This window comes from Perognathus longimembris, chromosome 24, assembly GCF_023159225.1.
Source record: "Perognathus longimembris pacificus isolate PPM17 chromosome 24, ASM2315922v1, whole genome shotgun sequence".
NCBI classification, from domain to species: Eukaryota; Metazoa; Chordata; class Mammalia; order Rodentia; family Heteromyidae; genus Perognathus; species Perognathus longimembris.
The window spans coordinates 12,497,861-12,523,689 of record NC_063184.1 but is presented as its reverse complement, the minus strand read 5'-3'; the positions used below and the strand labels follow the sequence as shown (position 1 = coordinate 12,523,689).

General features: G+C 49.5%; 1 protein-coding gene across 2 annotated transcripts; it reads right to left on the bottom strand.

Moving 5' to 3' along the window:
- Positions 1-3,067: 3,067 nt before the first annotated feature.
- Pitx2 (paired like homeodomain 2) lies at positions 3,068-23,661 on the bottom strand. 2 transcript variants are annotated; one of them, XM_048333602.1, is made up of 4 exons: positions 23,381-23,661; positions 19,593-19,648; positions 6,912-7,117; positions 3,068-4,358 (listed from the first exon to the last, which is right to left on the bottom strand). In XM_048333602.1, the coding sequence occupies exons 2-4, from the start codon at positions 19,636-19,638 to the stop codon at positions 3,795-3,797; spliced, it is 816 nt and encodes a 271-aa protein (XP_048189559.1). In that variant the 5' UTR covers positions 19,639-19,648; positions 23,381-23,661; the 3' UTR covers positions 3,068-3,794. The 2 variants fall into 2 exon arrangements, with proteins under 2 accessions (XP_048189559.1, XP_048189558.1); XM_048333601.1 differs by lacking the exons at positions 19,593-19,648; positions 23,381-23,661 and adding an exon at positions 8,085-8,629.
- Between the last annotated feature and the right edge of the window lie 2,168 nt (positions 23,662-25,829).

Sequence of the window (25,829 nt, the reverse complement as noted above, 5' to 3'; positions counted from 1 at the left end):
TCCAGTCATTACTGCCAGGCGGCCGGAGGCTCCGGAACTCTGGCGGTGGCGGCTGAGGTCGCGTGGAGTAGGATGTGGATTGCAAGACAGACCTTTGTCTGGTCCCAGAGGTTAGGGGATGGGCCGGCCTCTTGCTAGACCTGGCAGGATTTTTATAGGTTCGCCTTAAAAGGGCTCACTGCTCCCTGCAGAGTTAATTTATAGGGCTTTCGTGGAATATTAGGACTTTTAAGACACTGTTTTTCCCCCCATTAATTTTTTTTTGTTGTTACTGTCCTAAAAAAAAAAAGAAAAAGAAAAAGAAAAAGGACTCCCGCGTTTCAGCACCTTGTTGAAAGAGGGTGGTGGTGGGAAAAAGCAGGCCAGGGAGAAGGCTTGGCCTAATTGAGCTGTGGATAGATCCCAGGCTTCCCAAGATACTTTAAATTATTATTATTTTTTTTAATTTTAGGCATTAAAATGGAGGTTTAGGAAGTGAAAGCGGGGAGAAATGTGGGTGAGTGTACACCTTTTCTCATCTGAACTCCGGAGAGTTGGGGACTTGAAGAATGTTTCAGAAACTTTTTAAAAGGTAAAAACCACAAAATCACAAGCCAGAGACAGAAAGGTAGGAAAAGTTGCTAGAGAGTAAGTAACAGGTGGGATAGCTGAGGCTGAAAGAAGCCCCTACAGCGCGGGTGGTGCGCCCAGGCCTTCTGTCCCTGGCCAGCCCAACCTGTGGGCAGCGGTGGATTCAGGCCTGAGTCCTGGGCTCTGCGGAAGACCCGAGACTCGGCATTTTTTAACTGGGGGTGGGGAGGATGGAGGGAGGTTGGTCTTCATGCTATAGATTACATTAAAGGTTCCTTTAAGCGCTTTAATGCACAACTAGCTCAGAAATCATTAAGAGACCTAGAGAAGGAGGGGGAAAATACCCTCACACTCACCGGTAATAAGTGTTGACGTGCAGCAGAAATCGATTGAGTGGAACAGAGCCGGTGGCTGCAGCGAAGGCTGGAGGGGGGCCGAAGTGGGAGTAGGAGGGGTGGGGGTGCCCTCTAGGCGGGCTCCAGGAGCTAGGAGCGGTGGCTGGGCTGGCGAGCCCGAGAGGAGTGCGGCTTGAAGCCGGGACCAGGTACCTCGCTTCCTTCTGCTCGTAGCAAAGGATCTGAGGGTCTCCTCCCCCATTTCGGTCCCCAGACCCCCCACCCTACCCCCGCTGCTAAGTCATGACAACTATCTCCAAACCTTTAAGTCCCTCCCGCCCTCTTCTTCTTCTTCCGCAGATTGGTTGATTAGCTGGAGTAGAGTTCCATTTGAGCGAGCAAAGAAACTAGGCCATCGTAGTCCACCTTCTGTACCCAGAGCGCCTGGCCTGGTGGAGAAGCCACCCGACAGGTCTCCTCAGCGAGTCCCAGTCTGGATCCCCCACATCCATTCCCCCCAAATTTCTCCCCTCCCGCCCCTCTCCCTCCGGCCCCCACCAGGGGGCGGCTAGGGTGGTGGGGGGAATGGCTGCGCCCCGGGGGGCTCCAGGAGACAAAGTCCGCCCGTGGGCACCGCTTTCCTCTCCACTGCTCTCAAGTGAACCACAGGGACGGGGTGACCTGCGTCCAAAGGGCTTTTATCTGCCCCCCTCCCCACCCCGACGGCCGCGTGATTCCGCCCCAGGTCACAGGTCGGAGGCCACGCTTTAAAAGAGAAAGAAAGTTAAATTGCGTTGGGCACTGGTCTTAAATCGGGGCATTTTTTTTTTTTTTAAATCTGCGTTCTCCGTAGGCCGGCAGCAACAGCTCCTTGCAGAACAAAGACTCAGTGTCTGAGCTCCAAAAGCAGCTAGGTAAAATTTCAGATAAAAGCCATCTAAGTGCAAAAACCACAGGTTTTTTTGTTTTGTTTTGTTTTTCCATGACTGGCGCGCTACTTTTCGCTTTGGGACACCAGGCTTGGTGTGAGTCCCGGCACCCCGGGGAAGGGGCGGGGGGAGGTCACAAGAATAACAAAAGACCTCGGCACCCACACTCCTCCCCTACAAATCCACCCCAACTCTGGTGATGAAGTCTTTGGGAAACAGTCCTAGTTTGCTACCATTCGTTACGAAATCAAATTTCACATTTTTTTTTTAAAGGAGCTGAAAAGAGCTGATGAAGGCGGTTCGTGTGCTTCAAGTTCTTTTAAACACTCACAGGGACCTCATTCCCGATTAGACGTCAGAGGGGAGGGAGGGCCGGGGCTGTAATTCATCTTGATTTGCTTCATTGTCCCGCAGTTTGCAAACTATAATCCTGTATAATTTCAGGAACAAGCAGGTTTAGAATTAATGGGTCAATATTATTTAAAACAAAACATGGGGATCATGACCTTTACCTCAACTACATATTGCTGGACACGACTCAGGAAACTTTACTCTAACCTCTCAACCCCTGGGCTCTTTGAAAGAAAAAAAAAAAACTGGAGGCTTGTAGTTATTAGAAATGGTCTTTGTTTCTTTTAATGTCTCCAAAGGATTTAGAAATAGTAATGCAATATAGCATGAAGGATCTCTCTACTTAAGCCTTAAAGATAAACGCCAAGGCCTAAATATTTTGAACTGGAGGATTTTCCTTTGTGAATTTATTATAGATGTATTCCTCCTAAAAAGGAATGTATATAAAGTGGACATGTGGACACTGGCACACAATTTCTCCAGAACATTTTACTAGAGGGGTTGCTCTCCCCTCTAATGGAGTAATTGAGACTCATTGCAATCTGGTGTACTTCAATATTTCTTTTAACTTTCTCTCTCTCTCTCTCTCTCTCTCTCTCTCTCTCTCTCTCTCTCTTATTATTTGCTAGCACCAATAGAACCTTCTGGGCTTAAGAAAAAAAAATCTGAGAGACAAGACCAGACTTTCAAGCCTTTCTTCCCAACTCTAGGAGCATCCACCCTCTTTGTTTTTTAGTTTCTGCCATTTATTTCTACCAAATTTAAATAAATGCTGATACCTTACAAGTTTAGCAGGGAGCCAGGGAAGACTGGTTTAGTTTAGGGGCCAGTAAAACTCCAAGTCGAGGTGACAGAAGAGGGAGGAGAAAGAATCCAGACCAATTTGTATGCAGTATATTTTACTCCCATGAAATAAACACATTTTTTCATATTTGCTGAAAAGTAAAACAATAATATTGTACGAAATGTTATACACAGGGTAGGTTGTACATAGCAGTTTCAGAAACATCATTGCATCCACCAGAGAAACTATTCTAAAACTGATATTCACACATTTTTATAATAATAATAGGTTAGAAACATACAGTGTGGCATTTAGTATATACATTCCCTTGCTCGCAAGCGAAAAAAACCTAATCGTTTCTGTATAACATGCTTTATTTTAAAGCCTAACCTTTAAAAACACTGTTGTGATATTACTAACAACTGCTTTTATAAAATTAATTTGACATTTCCATATATATATACATCCTTTCAGTCATTTTAATGTTAACAAGGCTAAACTTAAAAAATAACAAGCTTATAGTAATGTTAAAATGTCATATCCAGTCAAACATTTTGTTGCTGTAACATGTCCTTGCAACTGTTGGAAAGAAAATACTTTTGAGTGAAAGATGTTAGACACTGAGGCCATTCCTTTGAAATCAAAGGAACTCTCCCCCTCTCTCTTGAAATCAGTGGTTTCCTTCCCCCTCCCTCTATCCTCTTTCCCTCTGCCTTTCTTTAGTGCGCACGACCTTGTAGCGTAGTCCCAAGTCTTTTCAAGGGCGGAGCTGCCCCCGGCACAGTCCTAGGCTCCCGGCTCAGCGCGCAGGCGCGCGGCTCAGGCTCACACCGGCCGGTCCACAGCGTACTGGCAAGCGCTCAGGTTGGACGCCGGGTTCTGCACGCTGGCATAGCCAAAGCTCGAATGCTGCTTGGCTTTCAGTCTCAGGCTGGCCAGGCTCGAGTTACACGTGTCCCTATAAACGTACGGTGGAGTTGGCGGCGCGTAAGGACAGGCGGGTGTCGGCACGGCGGAATTCAGCGACGGGCTGCTCAGGTTGTTCAAGTTATTCAGGCTATTGAGACTGGAGCCCGGGACCCCCGTCACCGCCGAGGGCACCATGCTGGACGACATACTCATAGACGAGATGGAATTGGGCGGGGAGAACATACTCTGCGACGACAGGGGGTTGACGTTCATAGAGTTGAAGAAGGGGAAGCTCTTGGTGGACAGAGAGGCGGACGTGAGGCCCTTGGCAGCCCAGTTGTTGTACGAGTAGCCGGGGTACATGTCGTCGTAGGGCTGCATGAGCCCGTTGAATTGGGGCCCGAAGCCATTCTTGCACAGCTCGGCCTGCTGGTTGCGCTCTCGCTTTCTCCACTTAGCCCGGCGATTCTTAAACCAAACCTGAGGATGGTGAGGGTACCCGGGGAAGGGCGGGGGGGGGGGGGGTGGGCAAGGGGACAAACAGAGGCCACAGAACAGATTAGTAAAATCATGATCGATCACAGGATAGGAGCCGCCCCCCTCCCCCAGCCGCGCACGCGCGCCTGCGCCTTCATGGTTCTGAGTCTCTACAGCCCACATTGCCCGGCTCGTAAGCTACCGAGGCCAGCTCGGGGTGGCCCGGCCCTAAGTCTTCATCGGGAGCGGGGTGATCCAGCCCGCTCAGGTCGGCGATCAAAGCTAGGTAGGCTCAAAGCTGGGTCAAACCCCCTAGTCCAATGCCCAGTGGCCTGTGGGCCGCTTGGTCGCTAACTCAGGCCCTTCCTCCGGATCCCAAAACACTTAGTATAAAATAAACCAGGATCAGTCAGCTTTCCGCCCAACCGTCCTCCGACCTGACCATCTTGCTTCCATTCCAAAGCCACAGACCCAGAGACGAGGACGGGGGACCGGGAGGGCACCTGAGGACCTGCTCTCCCTCCCACGCAGCTCCTCCCTCCTCTCTAGTACCTCCACCGCCCCCCCTCCACCCCTCCTCCACCCCACCCTGGCGAACGCGTTCCTGAAACTGGGGCCAGGACGCCACATTCTTCTACGCTTAGAAAAACAACCAAATAAAAAGCTACTGGTTAAATTCCACGAGCTTGGCGTGTAAAAGTTGAGGAACCCACAATGGGTCCATCTACTGCCCGTTTTTCCCTTCCCTCGGAGCTTCCTAGCCCTCAGCCCACCTTGGGCTTGGCGGGCGCGCCTGGCTCAGCTCCGGCCAGGCCCAGCGGGATAATTTGGTTTCTCTGGCGATTGCTTAGGCTGGCCAGCCTCCATCTGCGTCCCGTGGCCCCGCCGCAACCCCTTTCCCAATCCACATCGGGCCTGCCGGCCGCCCCAGACGGCGGCGGCTTTTGTGTATTGGAGCAAGGCCTGGCTCAGCGTCCCCAAGCAGACACCGGTGATGTTTCACATTACACATCTCCAGCGGGCCCAGCCGCCTAATCCGCCTTTCTTTCTTTCTTTTTTTATTCCCCCTTCCATTCTCAATTTCCTTTTTATCCTCCGTCCTCGGCACCCGACTGTTATAAAAAGCACGCCTCCCTCCCTCCCACTTAGCTGTAGGAGAGGGAGAGGGAGAGAGAACCGAGCACCCGCGGGACACAGGAGCCAGGAGGGCTGCAGGAAAGCCAGCGCGGGGAGAGGCTTTTCCCAAAGAGCCCAGAGAACCACAAACGGCGTTTTCATTTTAATGACTTGCCATTTCCAGCCTAGGCCTTCTAAACTTTGCCCAGGCGAGAGGAGTACGTGCAAGGCCCGTTCCGGGACGCTCAAAGGGCCAGGGAAAGGCTGACCTTGCGCAAAACCACGAGGTCCCTGCCCGAACGCGCGGGCTCGGGCGGTTAAAGTAAAACCTTTCTAGCTCCAACCCGGCTCTTTTAGCTACTAGCGTAGCCTCACATCCCGCACAAATGCCACCCAGGAGAATTTCCTTCCTTCTGCGTTGGGAGCGCCTTTTGGTTTTTATTTCGTTGTTGTTATTATCTAAGGGTTTCTTTTGTTTTTTAAATTCTTTACCTGGAAGATTTTTATTTCTCTATACAGAATACACATAACAAAACCAAAAAGGCCTCAGAATGCGGCTTAGTTCTGTTTTCCGCTTCCAGAATCCTAACAATTTTGGGATTTTCCATCGACCAGCATAAACCAGGATGTTGCTATTGGTTGATTTTATTTAATCTCTTTTTTTTTTGCCAATCCATAAAGTGCAGATTTGCTACAAAGTTAAGGTAAGCTCTGTTTTTTTTTAAAACTATGGTTATAATTAAGTGGAGGGGTGAATCAATCTTCAAAGAGTTCAACTCCTGAGAGAAGATAAATAAACCAAATTGAAAAGTCTCCCCCCCACTTTTTTCTTTCTTTCTAAGAGAGCTAACAGAATCGTAGTTTGCTCGCCGAAATAACAAAACAAGAGGACAGGGTGTGCGAGAGATCAGAGCGGCCAAAACCCTCCAAAAGGCCTTGTAAGGTGTGGGACCTAAGTTAAGAGAGGTTGGGCCAGGCCGGGACGGAAATCTCCCAAGTGAGGGCCCACCCTGGCTTGTCTCGGGCGCGTTTTCCTTGTTAAAGGAGCGCAGGTTGGAGCCTGTTGGCCGCTTTTGGCCGGGAGGGATTTTATTAGTGCTAGTCTGGCGACTGTAAGCCGGGAACACAATGCCCTTTGCAGAGGAATGCCCACGCGGCCCGGCTAGGGAGGGTGCAGGATGGCGGGCCGAGAGCGGGTGCGGCTCCGGGTGCCAGTACCTGGCTGGGGCAGCTCGGCCTCGGAAGGGGGAGCTGTTACCCCGTTACCCGCGCTGCTGACAGTCCGGGCGCCTAAGCCAAGCAGCTCGGAGCGGGCGCCTCGCGCCCCCCCCCCCACAGCTACCATCTCCATCCCCCCCCCCCACCCCGGCAGATCTACCCGGGCCTACAGCTCCACAAAGCCCGGTCACCCTCTCCCAAAAGTGGATTCCTGGTTCCTACCCGGACTCGGGCTTCCGTGAGATTAGTCCACACTGCGATTTCTTCGCGCGTGGACATGTCGGGGTAGCGGTTCCTTTGAAAGGTGGCTTCTAGCTCCTGCAGCTGCTGGCTGGTAAAGTGAGTCCTCTGTCGCCGTTGGCGTTTCTTCTTGGAGGGGTCCTCGGCGCCCACGTCCTCATTCTTTCCCGGCTGGCTCTTATCTTTCTCTGAAAACGAAACACAGCGAGACTTTGCTCAGAGGGCCCACCTGCAACCCGCGTCTTCCATCTGGACCCGACGACGGCCGAGGCCAAAACAGAGAGAGTGCGGGGCGGTGCGGGGCCTCGCGGTGCGCAGCCCGTCGGCAGGCGGTTCCAACGCTGCCAGGGAGCGCGTCGTCGGTGGGGTGTGCAGATGGAAGTGTGGGTGTGTGCGCCCCATCTCCTCCCCTCCCCCCTCAGCGCCCACACGTTTTATTTACATGTTTATCACACCGAGGCGGCACAATCGTTTCTTACAGCCCGTGCTTTCAAAGTCGATTTCTCCACCTCTGCCCGGACACACCAAGTCTCCGGAGACGAGCGCGCGAATGTTTTACAGCCCGCCCCCCCCCCCCCACGCATCCCCACTCCCCGGAGAAATCTCAGATTTCCATGCGGTTTGGGAAAGGGTCGGCAAAATAGGGTTCGATGAGGCACTCAAGCTCGCCAGCTCTTTTTGGGGGGGAGGGGAGGGGGGGAAGAGAGCCTCTAGGAGAACAGCGTTTCTGAGTGGTTTCCGAAAAGACTGTTCTAAGTGGCGGAGCTCCTTCAGAGCTGCAAGCCAACAGGAGAACCAGGGTGGAGGTGGGGTGGCCTCCCAACGCCCTTGAATCAAGATGTGGGGACTTTGGTGACCGGAGACGCAGAAAGGAGGTCAGCTTAGGAACCGGGCAGGGGGTGTGGGTTTCACGCCACATCCGCGCCCCACGAGCCAGGTCGGAGAAGGTAAAATGGAAAGACCCGGGCTGCAGAATCTCGGCTCCCGGAAGTTCTGCAGCGATCCGGCAGGACGACCACTCCCCCACAGCACCCCCCACTCCACCCCCCCAAGAAGGGTGACTTCCTCAGGACGGGATGGGGAGGGCGGCTAGATGCAGGGACCTGGCTGCGCCGGGCGGCCCGGGGGTGTCCGCGGGGCGGCGAGGCGCCTTACCTGTGGCCTCTGGGCTGGAGGTGTCGGAGATGGTGTGCACCTCTAGCCTGTGCTTGGAGGAATCCAGGGAGCGGGGCTGACCCGGGGCCAGGACCGAAGCCATGGCTAGAGGCTGGGGATGGTGACAGGAGGAGGACGAGGAGGAGGCCAACAGCTTGGTCCCGACTGCACGGTGCTCCGAGTGCAGCGGGCCTTTCATGCAGTTCATGGACGAGGGAGTGAGCAGCGCTACGAGTCCTGGGCTCCCGCCCCGAGACCCCCAATGGGGTGTACCGCGTCGCCGGTTCCTGGATTGCGCTCTAGGCGCGGAGTGACCACGGCTACAGCCCGGGGTCGTCACCCCCGGCAAGTCCCTCAGCCAAGCTGCCCCCGTCTCCTCCGCAAGACTCAAGCAGAAGAAAAAAAAAAAAAAAAGTCCAGCAACCGAGTGTCAGCGAGCAATCGGAGACATGGGGGGTGGGGGTGGGTGGGCGGGAGGGCACCCGCTCGGAGCGTCTTTGGGGAGCAGGCTTCGGAGATCCAAAGCGAAACAAGAATGGACCAAGACCCCCCCCTCCGTCCCTCCTCCCTCCCCCAAATACCTCTCCAATAAGGAAAGCTAACGCCGTTCGCGCTCTGCCCGCCCCCCGCGAGGCAGCTCTGACAGCAAAGTGTCAAGAGTGACAGGGACAGGTAGATGATATTAGATCCCCCGCAGCGGAGGCCTTGGCGACAGCAGCGGCGCGGGGCCCCCCGAGCGGTGTACACCCCCGGCAGGGCGCACGCACACCCCCGCGGGCCCGTCGAGCCGGAGCCGGGCCGCGCCGCCGCTCAGCTCCAGGCACCCCAGCGAGCGTCCGACCAGATCTGTGGCTCCGCGCTTCCCTGTTGGCCTAACATCTTAAAACCAGAGGCGGGCTTCCTGCTGATGAGACGTCACTCTGCAGCTGCCCTCCCCGCGCTCTCCGCCTCCGCCTCCGCCTCCTCCTCCTCCTCCCAGACCCTTCGCCGGGCTGGAGTGACGTGGCTCCACACCAATCCCGACGCCCAGAGCCGCGGCTGAAGGCCTTGCTCTGTCTGCACCTATCAGCGGTGCGGGGCCGGCTTCATTCCTAGCTGCGCCCACCCGGTCTCTACAGGCAAGTTCTTGGGAATTCTGCCCCAGCCCGGCCACAGGCGATCTGGCTTTAAGATAGGTGCTGAGGATGGAGGAATGGAGCCTGGAAGGAAAGAATCAAAAAGTAGAGGGGCCTGAAAGTTACAAGGATCAATAAGAAAACCTTGTCCTCCTTCCTTTTGTGTCTCATTACATCTCTTTGCAGTGAGAATTGCCCCCCCCCACTCAGCTCTGTACCCTACCTAGAACTCCCAAATGATTAAAACCTCCACAAATCACCTTTCCATTCTTAATTCCACCCCCCCCCCAAAGTGCTTGTCAGGTGAATGACGCGCTAATCTAAGGAAGCTTTACTTTAATTGCAAAGGAGATAGGGTCCTGGGGGTGGGGTGGGGGCGGGGGTGGGAGGCCGGCTAATAAATTAGAAATGGAGAAGAAAATGGACCCGTCAAAAGAAAATCACTTTGACTGTAGACGAACAACTGTTTGGTGGTTCACTCTGGATTTATACAAGAATAAAAAGTCGCCTCAAATCACGTCCTGGTAATGCTTATTAGTCCCTAGACAGAAAGCAGCACACAATAGAGGAGAAACCCTAGCCCAGCGTTTTGAAAACGCTGAAAGCTTATCCATTCTACTTAATGTTGATTAAGACACATATCCTAGATCTTTCAAATTCCTTGTACACTGTATTAAGCCCGTCCTAACCCGAGAGAGCCACACTTTAAATTCGACTCTCTTGTTTACTTTATTATCAATCACATTTAAATCCATAAAGCCCGTAGAATCAACAACCTTGAGCTAATTATATATAAAATATGCTTTAATGAATTTCCATACAATTAAGGATGTTACCAAATAACCAATTTCAAGGATAATTTTTAACAGTCATTTTCTTTTCCTAGGGAACTCAAGGCTGTCTGGAATGATTTAAAGTACAGGCAGGCAGAGGTAGTAGAGTCTGCGCTAAGCTTAGATAAAACGTTCAACGAGGGCACACAAAGCTTTTTTTCATTTATATTATACAAAACAAAATCACCTTGTGGGGGATAGGAATCAACTATTTACAGTATTATTCCCAGGGAAATTTCTGTTCCAAGGAAATTAAAGAACAAAGTTCAATATATGCAAAATAATTTTGCAAAGTCTTCTTGACTGGCTGGAGCTATAGCTGAGGAATGCTATAGTAAGTACTAGCACCCAAAAAAAAAAAAAAAGTCCTTTTGTCCTCTAGCTTAGGTCAGTTGAAGAACACAAAGTAATCTCTCCTGGGTTTCTGCATTGACGATTGTTTTATTGTGGAGTTAGTGTTATCATCTTTGAATGTGGATTTGTTTGACGTTACAGTCAATGATTTGCAACACCAGCATAAGGTATCTTCAGCCACAAATTCCCTCCAAATCCTTATTCACCATATTGGAAAACTTACTCAGGCTAGCACTGAGCAGAGGAAGCCAACCACAAATATCTTTAGATCATTTGCCTCCCCTTTGCTTGCATCCAACCATATCTATAATAATTCCTCCCCTGTTTTCAATACACTTAAGAGCAGTCGGAGCAAACAAGGATCATTTCCAAGTCTTTCTACCACCATTATCTCACTGTAAGAAGCAGTTAGCTACTAGGGAATCTTGCTTCAACAGGAAGTTTCCAATCAGCATTTCTGGTTTTAACCCTTCACTTCACCTCATTACACACACACACACACACACACACACACACACACACACACACCTGTTCAGAGGACACATCCCGGTATGCAGGCCTGCATGAATGGAAGCTTCTACCTCCAGCTCTATTAGGTCCTGCAATCTTATCACTAAATTATACATATTACACTAGCAGCCTGTTGGTAAAGAAGGTGAAATTAATTTACATTCGGCTCATTATCTGGTGCTTAAATGACGTGTTTTATCCCTGAGATTTGGCAGATCTCCTTCTCAGACCCCACAGCATTCCACTGAAGACAATGTTCTTACATTTGTAGTGGTTTTTAATCTGATAAGACTCTAATTTGCTTAAGTCTTTTAAATAAGGGTTTTAAATGTTTCTAGCCACTTTCTTATTGAATTTCCTCTAATTCCCCCAAGATCATAAAGTATATGTGTAAAGTAAATATTTTCTCCCATTGCACTACCAGCCGATGACCTATAAGTAAGTCAATATGAATCCAGATCTTTTCGGCCCAATGTGTTTACTAATCATATTCCAGATTCTTCTTCTAAACCTCAGTATGGGTCCTACTATACCATTCCCATTAAAACTTCATTTTATGAATAGACTCCATCAAATCAACCAATGAAAACATTCTCCACTATAGAGAGCATTTGTTTCCCTTGTTTCAGGATTCAAATCCCAGAGCTGCAAAACAAAACAAAACATTATTTGGGGGTGGAGGGAAGTGATGTTTTTGAAGTGTGGATATTGTTTAAAGTGCTCACACACACCCCTGAAAAAAAACCCTGAGTGGCTCTAAGGAGCCATGTACATTTCCAAGTTGATCTTTTGTATGAAATACATAGCTTTTGTTGTTAAGCTTGGGTGGTTCTGCTTTTCCCATGGGACTTTCATGCTGTCAAACCCAGACACCTAGGAAACACCTCAACTAGCCACCAAAGTGGAGGAAAACCCCAGGGGTAAATGACAGCTTCTCATAGCGCCAAAGTATGAGACATGTTGGAAATGCTTAGGGATTTGCTGGCACCTTGGAAGCCTAAAAAGAGAAAAAAAAAAAATCTTCAATTGTCCAGGTCTACTGAAACCAAGAGGACAATAAAGATAATAATCTAAAGAATACTGGTTAGAGCAAAAACAAAAATCACTCATCACACATAATGGCATATATATATATGCATATATGTGCACACGCATATATGTGTATCCCTTCTTTTAAACCTTAGTGTAACTGTGAGCCTCATATGTCCATGCTCCTGAAAGCTTTATTTCGCCAATTGATAACGTACATACAGACATACATCATATATTTCTATAAAGAATATATAGATATAGACTATGCAGAATCTACTGAGATAATATCTATAGAGTATCTACCTTTCTCTGCACACACCCGCATGCGCACGCGGTGCGCGCGCGCGCACACACACACACACAGCTTTCTACATAATTGACTCAAAGTGAGGATTTTCTTTGCATTTTTCTAGTTGGAGTCTCAACCCTGTCCTAATCTCCTAATCACTTTATACACTCCATACATCCACAACTGAGTGACACTTTCTCCGGACTAGGTCCAAGGGCTGACTCCAACATGAACTCCACATTGGGGGGGGGGGAAGGAGAGGTGTGGTGGGAGACCAAGAAATCTTCTCTTTACAGTGACCACTTCATGGGAGTGCTGTGGGTAGACAGATTCCTAGATTCCATCTACAGAAGACTTGTCCCCAGGCCCTAGCTGGCATAGATCAAGAAGTCAGAGGCACTACTGAATTCAACACTACAGAATCGGTGCAATGCACAAGACTGGATTCTCCATTGGATTCTTGATTGGAAATGATTGATTTCAACCTTTCGTCTCAGGTTTCAATCCAGAAAAGAATGGGCTTGGCTCTGCTACACAAATCTCCATGGAGAAAAAGCCAGGAAGCCCAGTGTTGGTTTGAGCTCTTGAGTCTAGGAGACCTCCTAGGTCTGTTTCTCAGTTGGCTATTCTTGCTTACTCTTTCAAAGAAAGACCCTCCAGAAGGGAAATATGTGACGCTGGGTCAGGTGTGTTTTGAGATGGTGTTTGCCACTGATTATCAGTCTTAAAGTTGTATTTAATTGCACACTCTTTAGTGTTCCATTTTTGTTTTTATTCCCCCCCCCAACTCATCCTGATCACCACAGGGCGCAATTGGGTTAAGCAGTCATATTTGTAGCTACCAAAGATTATGTATGCGCTAGGACCCACACAAGAGATCCCAAAAATTCTGGAAGCATTTTTCCTCAGAGCTCACCCAGAAGATGGCTCATGTCTCTCAGATCTACAAGGCCACTGAGGGTAGGGAGTGCTGCCCGCCTTGGCCCAGCTCAAGGACAAGCCCGGATTCAGCTCCTAGACACGTGATAGGTAGCCAGTACATGTGAGGGTGGGTGGTGTTAGGCCCAAGGTCAGGGGGAGACCTTGCACCCTGCTGGAGAATTGGCCTTTCTTCTCCCTCTTTCGACAGCTAGGTGGTTCACAAACAAAGTTGAAAAGGTGCCACCGCTGCCCACAGCCATGAAACTGACCCCGAAATCAAGAGCTTTGTTGTGACCCATTTTTGCCCCTCTTCCCTAAATGGAACAAAAAGGCACTGACTTGTTTAAGCAGATTCTTTCCTGAATCAGAAGTCCTTAGATGTACAAAGCTTACGCTATCTGCATCCCTGCAAATGCAAATGACATTCATGTCGCACAAACTACTGAAGAGGGGGTGACAGCCCATGCCAACGGTGCCCCCTACCTCACTTTGAGAGAAGAGAGAGGAATTGAGGAAGAGTACCTAAATGGCCAAGCCAACATGCCAGTCATGTTTACTTCACACACTTGGATGTGAGTATTATGGGTTTACTAGGTGTTTATTTAATGTCTGAAAAGTGAGTATTTTCAGTAACTAAGTTAAAAAAAGAGACTGCAATATACAAATGTGTGTTAGAAATGTAGGAGAGGGGGATAGAGAGGGAAGTAGGGAGAAAATAGGAAGAAAGAAAGAAAGGAGAGGAAAGGAGAGAGGAAAGGAGAGAAGGAAAGGGAATGAATGACTGAGTTTAAACTTAGACATCAAGGCTTGGAAAGAAGGAAGTGGCAAGAAGATGAACAAAGCCACTTAAAAAAGACAATTAGAAACACTCCTCTTTCTATTTCTCTTTTCCTCTCTGCAGCTCATGTCTATCGTCCATCTCCCCTTTCTCTCTCTCACTTTACCTTCTTTCTGTTTTTTCTCTCCCAGACATGCTGGTAGCTAACATTCAGCATTAGTCGTCATGGCGACCATAAATCACATAAATCCAAAAATACCCACCTATAATCTGAGATGAAGCTTTTATTTCCCTAGTGAAATAATATTTTAAAAGCTGTCAGCTGACAACAAAAAAAGGAACCCACCTCATTGTAGTAACCCAAGTAATAAATTACTTCTAAAGGTTTAAATTAAAATGTCAGCCTGTTAGAAACATGCTAGGAGAATCTTGGGCACTCTTCGTGTCAAATCCACACAAAGAAGTTGATTCAATTACTCTCAGTTGTTCTCTAACATATATATACACCTTTGCATATGCTCTTTCCCGTCATTTCTTCTCTCCCTTCCCAACTTAGTCTTCACAGATTTTATGCACTGAGTTGAAAAAGAAACAGGTAAGTCAGGTGCCTGTGGCTCCAGCCTACGATCTTAGCTACTCAGGAATCTGAAATGTGAGGATCAAGTTAGAAGTCAGCCCAGTCAGGAAAGTCTGGGAGACTCATATCTCCAATCACCAAAAAGCTGGAAGTGGAGGCATAGCACAAGTGGTAGAATGCCAGCCTTGAGCAGAAGACGCTAAGGGACAGCACTCAAGCCCTGAGCTCAAGCCCCAGTGCTGCGTGAAAGCAAGTAAGCAAGCAAGAAATAAAGGAAGGAAGGGAGGGAGGGAGGAAGGAAGGAAGGAAGGGAAAGAGAGAGAAAGAGAAAAAAGAAAGGAAGGAAGGATGGAAGGAAAGGTGAAAGAAAGAAGTCTCTTAGAATAAAAAGGAGCCTGGTGCACAACTAATCTTTTGGGGACCTTACATGTACTGATCACTTTCTTAAATGAAAGGTTGGGGTTTAATTAATGGAGAGGGGAATCCTAATGGCTGTAGAAGAAAGAAATGCTGCGAGCAAGACTGGAAGAGGAGAGACCAAATAGTGGAGAATTGAACTGGGTGGCCAGGTGTTGTGGTTAAGTGGAGGCTCGATGTGGTAGGTACATTGTCCCATTCATGCCTTTTTCTGTACGGAGAGGAAACTTTCCCAGTTGGATACCCTGGGGAGGAGCATGCGCCCGCAGTTGGGCCTTTTGTCTTTTACCTTGGGCTTGTTGTCTTTTGCCTATCTTGGATTACAGGGTATTCGCCTAGATGAAGAGCCATTAATTACCCATTCAGTCAATATTAGGAAGACGACAAAGCTTTTTACATAGGATTAAGAGGACATCAGATTGTTCCATTAGTATATTCCTGCTCACGAATAAGCTTTCGTTATACATTTCCTTTTCCCCGGGGTTGCTCTTAACAACTGCTGCATAGATTAACAGCGGGTGGTGCAGAGTGAAGCCCAAAGCAGCCTAAAGAAACTTTGACTGTGAGCGGAGTCAGGAAGAAGGGACGGGACCGGTGATAGATTGCTTAGCCAAGGATCCTCAGGGACTGCCTGCCTTTGGAGAATGGGCACAATACCTCTCCTCGGTAGAGGAAAAGTTAAAAAGAAAAGAAAAGAAAGCCACCACTGAGCAAACAAGCTGCAGATTTGATAGTTGTGGTGGAGTCAGCGTGGAGAAAAAGAAATGGAAACCTCTTTTCACTACCCAGCTCTCCTGAAGTTTTCTGGCTTTCCGCCCCCCCCCCTCTCTTTTTTTTTTTTTTCCTTCTGGAAGCCTCAAGCTCTTCCTTCGACAAGCACCTGTCCCTGGCCGTGGAACACAGTAAGAGCCCTTCTCCACTTTCTTTCTCAAGGACTTAGGTCGTCCATAGGTCTCATCCATGTCTTGCGTTGTGCATTTTGCTGTAGGTCACCTGATCTCTCTGGTTTCCTTGTTAGTATTAATGTTGCTTCACACAGGTGACAGAAAACTGGATTATTAGCTTGTGGTGGGTCCACCAGGTGTCTAAATAACATTAGCCTGGCAAACCTTTGCTGAATGAGTGCATGATGGTAGAGAGGGGTGGGGGTGGGGGCACTGAGTGCCAGAGTTAACCCGCATACTGGGAAGAAGGTTGAGACTGAGCTATGGCAGTGTGAGAAAGGCTTGGGTCACCATTAGGAATGTTCACAGGGGCCATCATTCAGGCCGCGAAGGGCTGGACACAGCCTTGGGTCCACCGGAACGCTTTCAGCCCAACAGCTCTGTCAAAACTATTTAAAAATTAATGGCACCGCTCAGTGAGGCTGGGCGAAGTACCAGCCCTGTGTGACAAGGCAAAGCCAGTGTTGGGGCCTCCTCGGATTGCAGCCTCGAATCTAGAGTCCCTACCTAGAAACTTTTCTAGGCGTTGATAGGAAAAGGTCAGTCTGTCCCTTTTCTGAAGGCCGAGACCACTTGGAGTATACCCCAAAGAAGAAAATCACCAGAATTCTGCACCTGTTTTGGGGTGGAGTGGGGGATAGGAGGAGAAGGTATAACTGTTTAACTTGCCTTCACACCTTTCACCCCATTCCAGGTGCCCAGTGGTGCCTCTGAACCCTCTCAGTCTACTTAAGGGGTTGTCAGTGGCGATCACATTGGAAAGGGGTGGGTTTTGGCTGGGCTCATGGTTCTATCAATGATTATCGAGGGGAAGGGGCCTGATCTCGGAAGGGGTGTGGGGCTGTGACCTCTCAGAGGTAGATAGATCAGCCTCACCTATCTATCCAGAGAATGTTCAGCCTCTCAGGAGTTTGGTGTTTATTTGTGGAGAGAGGCTAGGGCCAACAAAACAAAATTAGAGCTCTTAAACCAAAAGCACATTTCATTATAAACACATTTTAAGTAAAAGAAACCCTAAAAATTACACTACATTATTGCTGTTCTTTTAAAAAGCAGGCTTGGCCAAGAATTTACATATCCATCAAATTACCTTAGAATTGCTAAAGAGTAAATTATTCTAACCAACTTCTTTTAGTGAAACTATATTCTTACTCGGGTATGACAATTTTTTTATTTTGGTTTGCCAGTTCCCTAAAAGCCAATAAAATCAACATTTTCAACATTTCTTCCCACCACACGCCTCTTCTTAATTAGAGACATTAAACATGTTTGGACAGTAATTGTTTCTCTTCGATCCAAAAGGTAGAAAACAGCCATATTGGCAAGGTAAGCGAATAGTCTCACACGTATGAAAATAATTCAAGCCTGGAAGTAATGCTTTAGGACGCAATCGTTCACTATGTCGAGTTTTTATTTTATTTTATTTTCCCTTTTCCTCGCTAATTATCAAAAGCGGACCCGCAGGGGAGCCGGTGCCTCGATTTTATTCTCTCCCTTCTTGGGTTTCTCAAAGAGGCTCAGCCTCTAGCAGCTCAAAAGGAGGTCACCTGTTTTTCAGAAACCATTCCTTGGGTCACCGAAACTTGGGTAGGTGAGAGGGTGGGAATGGGGTGGAGGAGGAGGAGGAGGAGGAGGAGGGGACTGGTCGGTTCTCGCCGGCTCTTGCGCACCGGCACCCGTCGGCCCTGTCCGGAGGCCGCCGGCCCGCCCGGAGCGAAGGACGACCCGGAACCCCTTCTGGACTGGCCAGAGCCGGGCTTGAATTTACACAAAGCATTTTCCTCCCGGGAGTCATCGTTGCTCTTGATTTTTAACCATATCTCAAACATTCTCCGGTCTAATAATTTATTTTTACGACCGATTATCAAACAGAAGAAGAATTTAACACAATCTTAATGACAGAAATCACCCGACATTATCTCTGCATTGCTCTCATTTAACCCCATGGGGTTAATCCCGGACAAGTGAGCGTTTAACCGGCCCAGAAGGACCACAAGCAATAGTGGTGCAAGGGCGGGCTGCGAATCTCCGGCTCGCTTTGGACATTTGATTTTTTAACAAATAACTCCCTAACCCACCCCCACCCCTCGGGTCCATCTCTCTGGATACACGGAGAAGCCTAAATGGAGGGTCTTTGTTTTCTTCTGAGTAATTAGATTTGTTTACTTGGCCGATGTCCCAAATCTCCCAGCTCTCCACACATTGCATTCAGTCCTTACACTTTAATCCGGAAGGAGGAGGTTAGGACTCGAGGGCTGAGGGGGTGGGGGGTGGGGGGTGTCGTTATCTCCTTACGCTATCAAAGGTCAACAACCTCCTAAGGGTAGACACTTATTTCGGAGCCTGGAAAAGTCGGAGAACTTAGAGAAACAGTAAGTTTGGAGTTTTTCCGCGTATTGCAAACCCCTAACAACAACAAAAAACTCCACCCACCTCCCAATCTCAAATACAAGTTTCCATTCTGCAGAGGCCTGCGCAGTGGATGGGAGACGAGCTTAACGACTGCACGAGTTTACAGACCTCGCCTAAGATGCAAAGAGCCAATCAAGCCGTGACACCACCAAAAGCCCAGGCCTGGCAATCAGCACCAGGGAAATCAGGTCCATAGAGCTTCACACCCTCCTCCACCCTCGGCGGCTGCAAAAGCTGTGTCCTAGACTCCTCAGAATCCCGACCCGCCGGGGCGAACCTTCTCCGGGAGCCTTCCACTCTGCACCCAAACCAGCCTGGTGGGGCAATGGCAAAGAGCCTCAGCGACCCACGGGGTGGGCCCTGGTGGCCTTGTGCGCAGTGGACACGACTAGCGACAGAGGTCGCTGTTGGACCACTTTTCCACGCCAGCTCGAGGCGCCGAGGTAGGCTGAGGCTTGCAGAAGAGATCAGACCACAGGGAGAGAGAGGAGAACCAGAGAGGTGTTGGGTCTCCCGAGTGTACTAGACGTGGGGAAAAGGAATTAACTTCCCGGGGACGGCTGCAGCGCGTGGTACCCTGGGGCCAAAGTCTTAAGTTCAAGCCGCAGAAGGCTCGGGCTTTGGCGGCTTCGCCTGCCCGAGTTTCAGCGTAGGGCTCAGAGTCCCCGAGGCGGGTGCCCCGCGCGCGGCCTGCGCTCCCATCCCGGCCTTACCGTTGGCGCCGGGAAGCGGCCGCGGGGACAGCTTGCAGCCGGCGGCCACTTTCCGGCTCCCGGGAGAATCTGTGGACCCGATCTCTTTTTATTTCGGGGTCTTTGGAGAAGAGACTTTGTACTGCAGCCCTGGGCTGCGCGCGCGCACCCCCTTGTGTAGTGCAAAGGGTTGCCCAAAGCCAAGGGCTGAAAGGACCCCGGGGCAGGGACGAGAACCGGGGTGGGTAGCGAAGTCAGACAGACGAGAAAGAGTGACAGAGAGCAAAGACCCAGTGAGGGGAAAGAGCCCAAGCACGCTATCCCCCGATCATGTGCAAACCAGCGCAGGGTGGCGAACTTTCTCCGCGCCTCCCTGGCTAACCGCGCCACGGCAGCAGAAAGGTGTGTGTCCAGGCATTTGGCTCTCAGGGCTCAGCCTCCTTCTGGCCCATTGCTCCCCAAACTGACCCAAAAGGGGAGACGATGCACTTGGCTTAGTTCTGATGTCCTCCCAGCCTAGGTGGCCCCTCAGAAAAGCGCCGATGGCCTGGCCACCGAGGGGGTTGCCTTGTGGCGGTTCTCACATGGCGCGGTTTCCCACGCAGGGACCCGAGTAGGAGAAACGGGCTCTTACCTAGCTGCACACACGCCGACACTAGTTTGCGACAATTGGTCTCCATTCCCCGTGATCTGAAAAATAGAAGAGTAGCGTCTGTGATCAACGGCAGCCATCCGGCGGGCGCACAAGGCTCAGAAGAGGCCACTTGTTCCGAGATGAACTTCAAGTCTAGCTCTGGGGTGCCTAGGAGGTGCCGGGCTTCACGCGCGCGTCTGGGCCTGACAGATGCGGGCTGCCCAGTCTTAGGCCCAACCGAGCCTCGCATCCACGACCTCTGGGTCCTGACAGGGGATGGAGGCCGACACAACCGCGGGGCTCTGGGGAGGCCGCATAACGACTTTGCAAAGCATCTGTGTTATATGTGCCTTAAGCATATATACACAATTTGGCGATGGGTGAAGTGGATCTTTCTGTTTGAGAAGGACACCATTCGGCACAATGTCCATTAATTGGAACTTAGTAAATATTTGCCAACTTTCTCGTGTCACAGACAGCAAGATTTCTTCGGTTTTCTGCAAGGAAGGGAATTTTAGCCTGGGTGATCGAGGAGAGAGTTTTGACTTCGGGCCTCATCGGGAGCCACTTTTCCATATTTAGCCACACTTTCCCCTGGGGATACTCATCCAGCCATTTATTTACCCTAAAGTATGATTTAAGATCTCAGAGTTGAGACGCGGGGAGGACTGAGCGAGACAGAGGAGAGCAGAGGAAGCATTCTTAAAAGGGTTTTACTAGCTTCCAAGCGCCAAGTAAGACTACAGGGAAAACTCCTCCTCTAGTTATTTCTTTTCCTCTCCCAGGCAAGCCAAATCTTTTTCAAATTTCCAACCACAGCGCAGACAGCCAAATTTTTAATGCGTATCCCTCCCCCCCTTTTGCCACCAGGAAAGGTGGGTGGCAGGGAGGGGGGAGGTCTCGAAAAAAAATGGGTTAGTCAAACGGAGACAAGAAATAAGGTCTTGGGCTCTCCAAGCCTCTCTGATCCAGGCTCCCCAGCTTTTTGGTCCTGGTTAACCAGGGTATACTGGTGGCCGGATGGGGGGCTGGAGTCCAAGACTGGGGTGGGATCCGGCGTAGCTGGGCTGGTTGAAGGGGCAGAGGCGGGGCGGGAGCTAGGGGCCTAGTTCTGGCCTGGGTCTCGTTTTCACGCTCTTCAACCTCTCCGGGAGCGAGTCTGGCCCCGGGGCCTCTGGCCAAGGTCGCAGCTCACAGGAAGGGCTGCCTAGTGCGGTGGCAGGGGGTGATGGTGGGGGCTTGGTGGTGGTGGGGGGTCCGAGGGTGAAGATCGACAGGCGGTTCCTCCACCAGCTAGCGAGCCCCAGGCGGGGACTCTGCCGATCCTTGTGGGCCCGTGGGCCCAGAAGTAGCAGTTTGGCGGCTCCAGATTTAGTGATTCTGCCGTAAAATCACAGGATTAGTCCCTGATTGAGATGTCTGTTCGTGAGATATTACAAAATTCATTATCACAGCTTTCTACTAACTCGATATGAAGTAACACAGATGGGATTTTATTAGTCCAGACTTCAAATGTTTACTTATGATAATTTCAGGGGAAATTTGCATGTCATCATCATTTCGATAATCTTTTTTTTTATATGTCTGAACTGGCTGCATTATTAGTGGGTAGCTTGAGCATTGCAGATGGTAACTGCAAATGGTTCTTCTTAAATTTTTTTTTAAAGAAATCAAATATGAAAGAGAGAAAATCTGATCGTTGGGTGTAAAGTCAGTCAATCATTCCACGTTCTGCCCCTACCCTATGCTCCAATATTGAAGACCAAATAAAGCAATAGAAAACAAATCTTCAAGATCTCCAGGGCTTCCTGTACAGACCCAAGAAGGGTCAAGACATGTTCCTTAGCTCTCTCCAGCACATCATTGTGACTTTGGAATTTATTTTGTAGCAAGATGAGTCCCAAGGTCTGACTTTTATGTTTTTTATAATATCCAGGCCAATTAGATGGATTCAGTTGAAATAATTGGGAACGATAATTTTTAAAAAGAGACCTCCAATACCTGCTTGCTAATTCTTAAACTTGCCCTGTCAAGACAAATCTTGTGTGGCAAATTTTGCTGCCAGACTTTGGGAATCGCTTTGAAGGCTAATCTTGCAGACTGAGATGTGGAACATTTCCTGGTGGCAAGTTATTCTCCTCCCCTCCCCAAAGTTCATATATATTCTGATGGGAATATTGTTTTGGCCAGTTTACGTTTTATTTTGTGGCCATGCTAAGAAGAAAAAAAGAGTACAACACAGCAATTCGTGTACATAGAAAAAGCACACTGGTAAGATGGCAAGCCCCATGAAATAAAAGTTTGGTTTGTTTAAACATAATTTCTGAGAACTGACACCACAAGAAGAAACCATACTAATAATTGCCAAGGCTTCTACATTTCTCCCTTTCTTTCCATTTATCTTGTTACCCCGTAACAGAATAATTAATGGAAAGTTTAAAAATAACCAGCACAAGAACATATGCTTTAAATAACCTAAATTGGTGTGATTAGCTAGTAAATTAATTTGCAGTGGGTGATCATTTAAAGAAATAAAAAAAACTAATACACATTGCATTTTACCATGTGCAAACCATTTCAAATTAATATCCATGGTTTACTAGTATTTAAAGACAAACATGTTCAACTTTAAGAACAAAAACCTGAAATAATTTAAGTATCAGTTTTTGGAGGTAAAGTAAAACATTTTATGAATGCAGTGACAATTTAATTTTTCCAGAAAAATTAGATTATTGGAGTCATATACTTATTTTATGCGATACCAACAAAAATTCTCAGTTTATTTTGCTTATATGCTTTGCATCTGACATGATTGGTATTTGAATTTTAGATGGATTTTCACGGAACTGATATTAATATTCATGCAACGGGAGCATCTTTAGTTGTGATTAATGGCTTAGAAGGAATGAAAAGAATTCTCCCTAGGTCAGATTATTTTTCATCAAAATATTTTAGCACGTATGAATTTCTATTGTTGCCAGTCTTAAAATACGTTTTTTCTCTATTTAAGTTTACTTTAGAAATAGAATGCTTACAGAAAAGAGAGTACGAATATCACAGCCACAACAGCTTGATTCCTTAGAGAAAGTAAAGCGAATAAATTGGAATAAAAAGAACTTATTTCTCAGGTTTACCATCACCCCTTCCCTCCCCCCCTTAGTAGCCACTTGGAAAATAGTTCTCTTCCGCCATTCGGAAAGCGTATCTCCTGAAGTGCGAGATCGGAGTTGTCTGGTGATCAATTTATTAAAGGATTTATAATCCAAAGTAATTGTGCAGACTTGGCACCTAGGCCTGGCTCCCCAGGTAATTCGCTTGGGCCTGAGAGGTCACTAACTGCCAGTTAAAGATGGAATTGCTTTCTCCAGTGGATAATAATGGAAAAGGGGCTAATCTTCCAGTAGCTGAAACTTTGTTCGGAGCTCTTTATCTTGAGAATGCTAATCCTCAGCCTGAAGATTTGTCCCTGCGCCTTTGGCACCGAGATTTCAGGGAAGATACTTCGTTTTAAATGCCCGCCGTGGTCTAGCCTTCCATTGCTGCGCCCCGCAGATTGTTAGGTTCTGTGGCCGGGGAACGTAGGCAACAGAGCTTTCTTTGCAAGGTCTGTTTGCCGACTGTGTTACCTCCAGGGTGGGGGTAGGGTTGGGTGCGGGAGGGGGTTGAGGGGAGAAAGAAACCCAGCCCAGAGAGCCACAAATCACCTACTGTGAAGATTCTCCAAAGTGGAACAAATTTCCAGACTCGCATTATCTCACATCCCTGCGGGAGAGACGGCCTCCACTTACCAGCTACCGGGGGAGGAAAAAAGAGCTGCCGTCCGTCCTCGCGTCCCGCCGCTTCCAGACGCGATCTGCAGCCAGCCGGGGCTCGCGCCGCGCTGCCAGCCCCCGAAAGCCGGGTCGGAGAGGACTGTCGGGCTCCCAAGGGGGCCGCGAGCGGAGAAAGTCCACGAGAGCGCAGGGAGGAGGGGGCTAGCCGCGGAAAAATCTAGCGATCGCAGGCAGTTTCTCTCTGCTCCTCCGGGGCGCGTTTCTCGCTGGGTCTTGCACTCTCTCTCCACTCCCTCCCTCTCATCTCCCTCACTCTTCTCTCTCTCTCCCTCCCTCCCCCTCTCTCCCCGTCCTCTCTCTTCCCCTCTCTTTTCCTCGGGCTCTGACTCCGTGTGGGGAGTGACGTGACGTCAGCAGAGATTCCACCAAACTCCACTGCACAGTGGCGCGCGGGGCGGGCGCGCGGGGCTGCGCGGCGGGCGATGCAGGAGCCAGCACCGCTCTCGCTCGGGGCCAGTGCGCAGGGGCGACGCGAAGCGAGGCCGGGCCCGGCGGCGCTGGGCCAGCCGAGCTGCCCAGACAGCCGGGTTGGGGACTCGAAAGCAAAGAGAAAAAAAGATCGGGGGGGGGGGGCGGGGAAGGAGAGGGCGCGGGGCAGGGAGCTCACACTACAGCCGACCCTGCTGGCAAGCTCGTGCACTCCCAGAGGGAAAGGAGGAGGAGAAGGGAGGATGCGATGCCTAGAAGGGAAAAGAGGAATCTGGGCCAGAGCGGGAGCCCTAATAAATCAGAGCTTCTAGGGGTGGGAGGGGGCAGAAACCTGCTCTAAGGGGGCAAATCAGGACGGCTTGGGAGGAAGGGGCAAGGGAAAGTGGCCCAGGAGATGGAACAAAGGATAGTGTGCAGGGGTTTGTTTGGAGCTAGGCGTGCGGAGTGTGTATGTGCGTGTGAGTGCGCGTGTGCATGCGCGCCTGTGACCTCCTTTCGGGCCTTCAGGGTGGAGGAGAAAAGGTCACAGCGATGAGGGATTGTGGTGAAAGAAGAAAGTAGGAGACATTGGAGGGCCAGAGTGGAGGTGGGTGGATGGGAGGAAGGGAGGATGATTGAGGGAAATCGGAGACAAAATAAAATGGGCTGGTGGAGTGGGGAGAAGGAAGCCCAGGAGTCAGGCTGGTAGTGGAAGGAGCCCGGGACGCTCGGCCCAGCGTGGCCGGGACACCGCGCCTGGAGTCCAGGCGGGTGGATGAGGAGCGCTCCGAGTGGAGAGTCGGGGCGCAGGTAGGCGACGCCACACACCGACCAGTGCTCACGGTGGGACCGCCTGGACGTGGCTCAGAGCGGAGTCTAGAATTTCCTCCGTTGTACCTACACTCCACAAGTTCACTCCGGGTCATGGAGATCTCATTTTTTAAAATGACGAGGTTAAGGTTCCTGACGATGGGGTGGTGTTAAATTGCACGGGATGGGGGTGGGGGAAAGTGGGGGTGGAAAGGGAGCCGCTTCCTTCACAGTCACAGTTGCTCCGAAAAGCAAAGGCGAGGTGAGACTTGAGGGCCATTCTCACCCGATCTGGGCGCCCTATTTCTGAACCTTGATACTTGGAATCCTTGACAGGAGCAAGCAATGTGTATTTTGGAAGCGTGCAGGATCTATGGGTTCTGTCCTGCCTTTGGGTAGAAGGACTATAAATATGATTTGCCTAGAGGACCAGGTGCGTAGGCCTCTGCCAGGCATCTGGGACAAAGTTCCTTCCTTCTCAAGGGCTTCCTGTGAACGTATGGTTTTGCAAAGTGTGGGACCACAGACTCAGCTCTTGCGTCTAGATTCTCCAACCACTATTCATTCCTTTGTAGGCACAAAACTTCGCCAGGCCCGCCATGAAAGAACTCTTCTTTTTGATTCCCCAACACAGATCAAAATCCCATCTAAAAGTTGTATTGCCCCTCCTAAATCAAGACACCAGTTCATGCCATTTTAGGCACATGCGCTCTCCTGTTGGGAGACCTGTACTAAATGGATATCAAAAGCCAGGCGTTTAGCACTAACCAGAGTCGCCACACAGACTCTGAGCCTCCTCTCCAGTTGGGGGGGACTGTCTGCAACGTGTTCTGTGTTTTCTTGAATGACTCCGTGTTTTGAATTCATTTGAGTTAGCAGTAAAAACAGGCAAACAAACTTGCTCAATTTGTTTTGAGTGCTAAATCCCTTCTCTTGGAAATAGCTAACAGTCGACAGATGGGCTCGTTTTACAGAAAGACTTTGCCTCTTCAGCCACGAAGAAAACGGATGAGAGAGCTACATTTTAAGCCATTTCTAACCTCCAAGTAATAGGCACAAAAAACCAAACTTTCTCTTTTTACCCAGTGGAAACTCAAGACAGTGTTGTGGGAGTGGGTTGTGGGGGGAATACCCACATGATGTTTTTAGTTTTAATTTCCTCTCTGCCTCTGAGAATAAAAAAAAA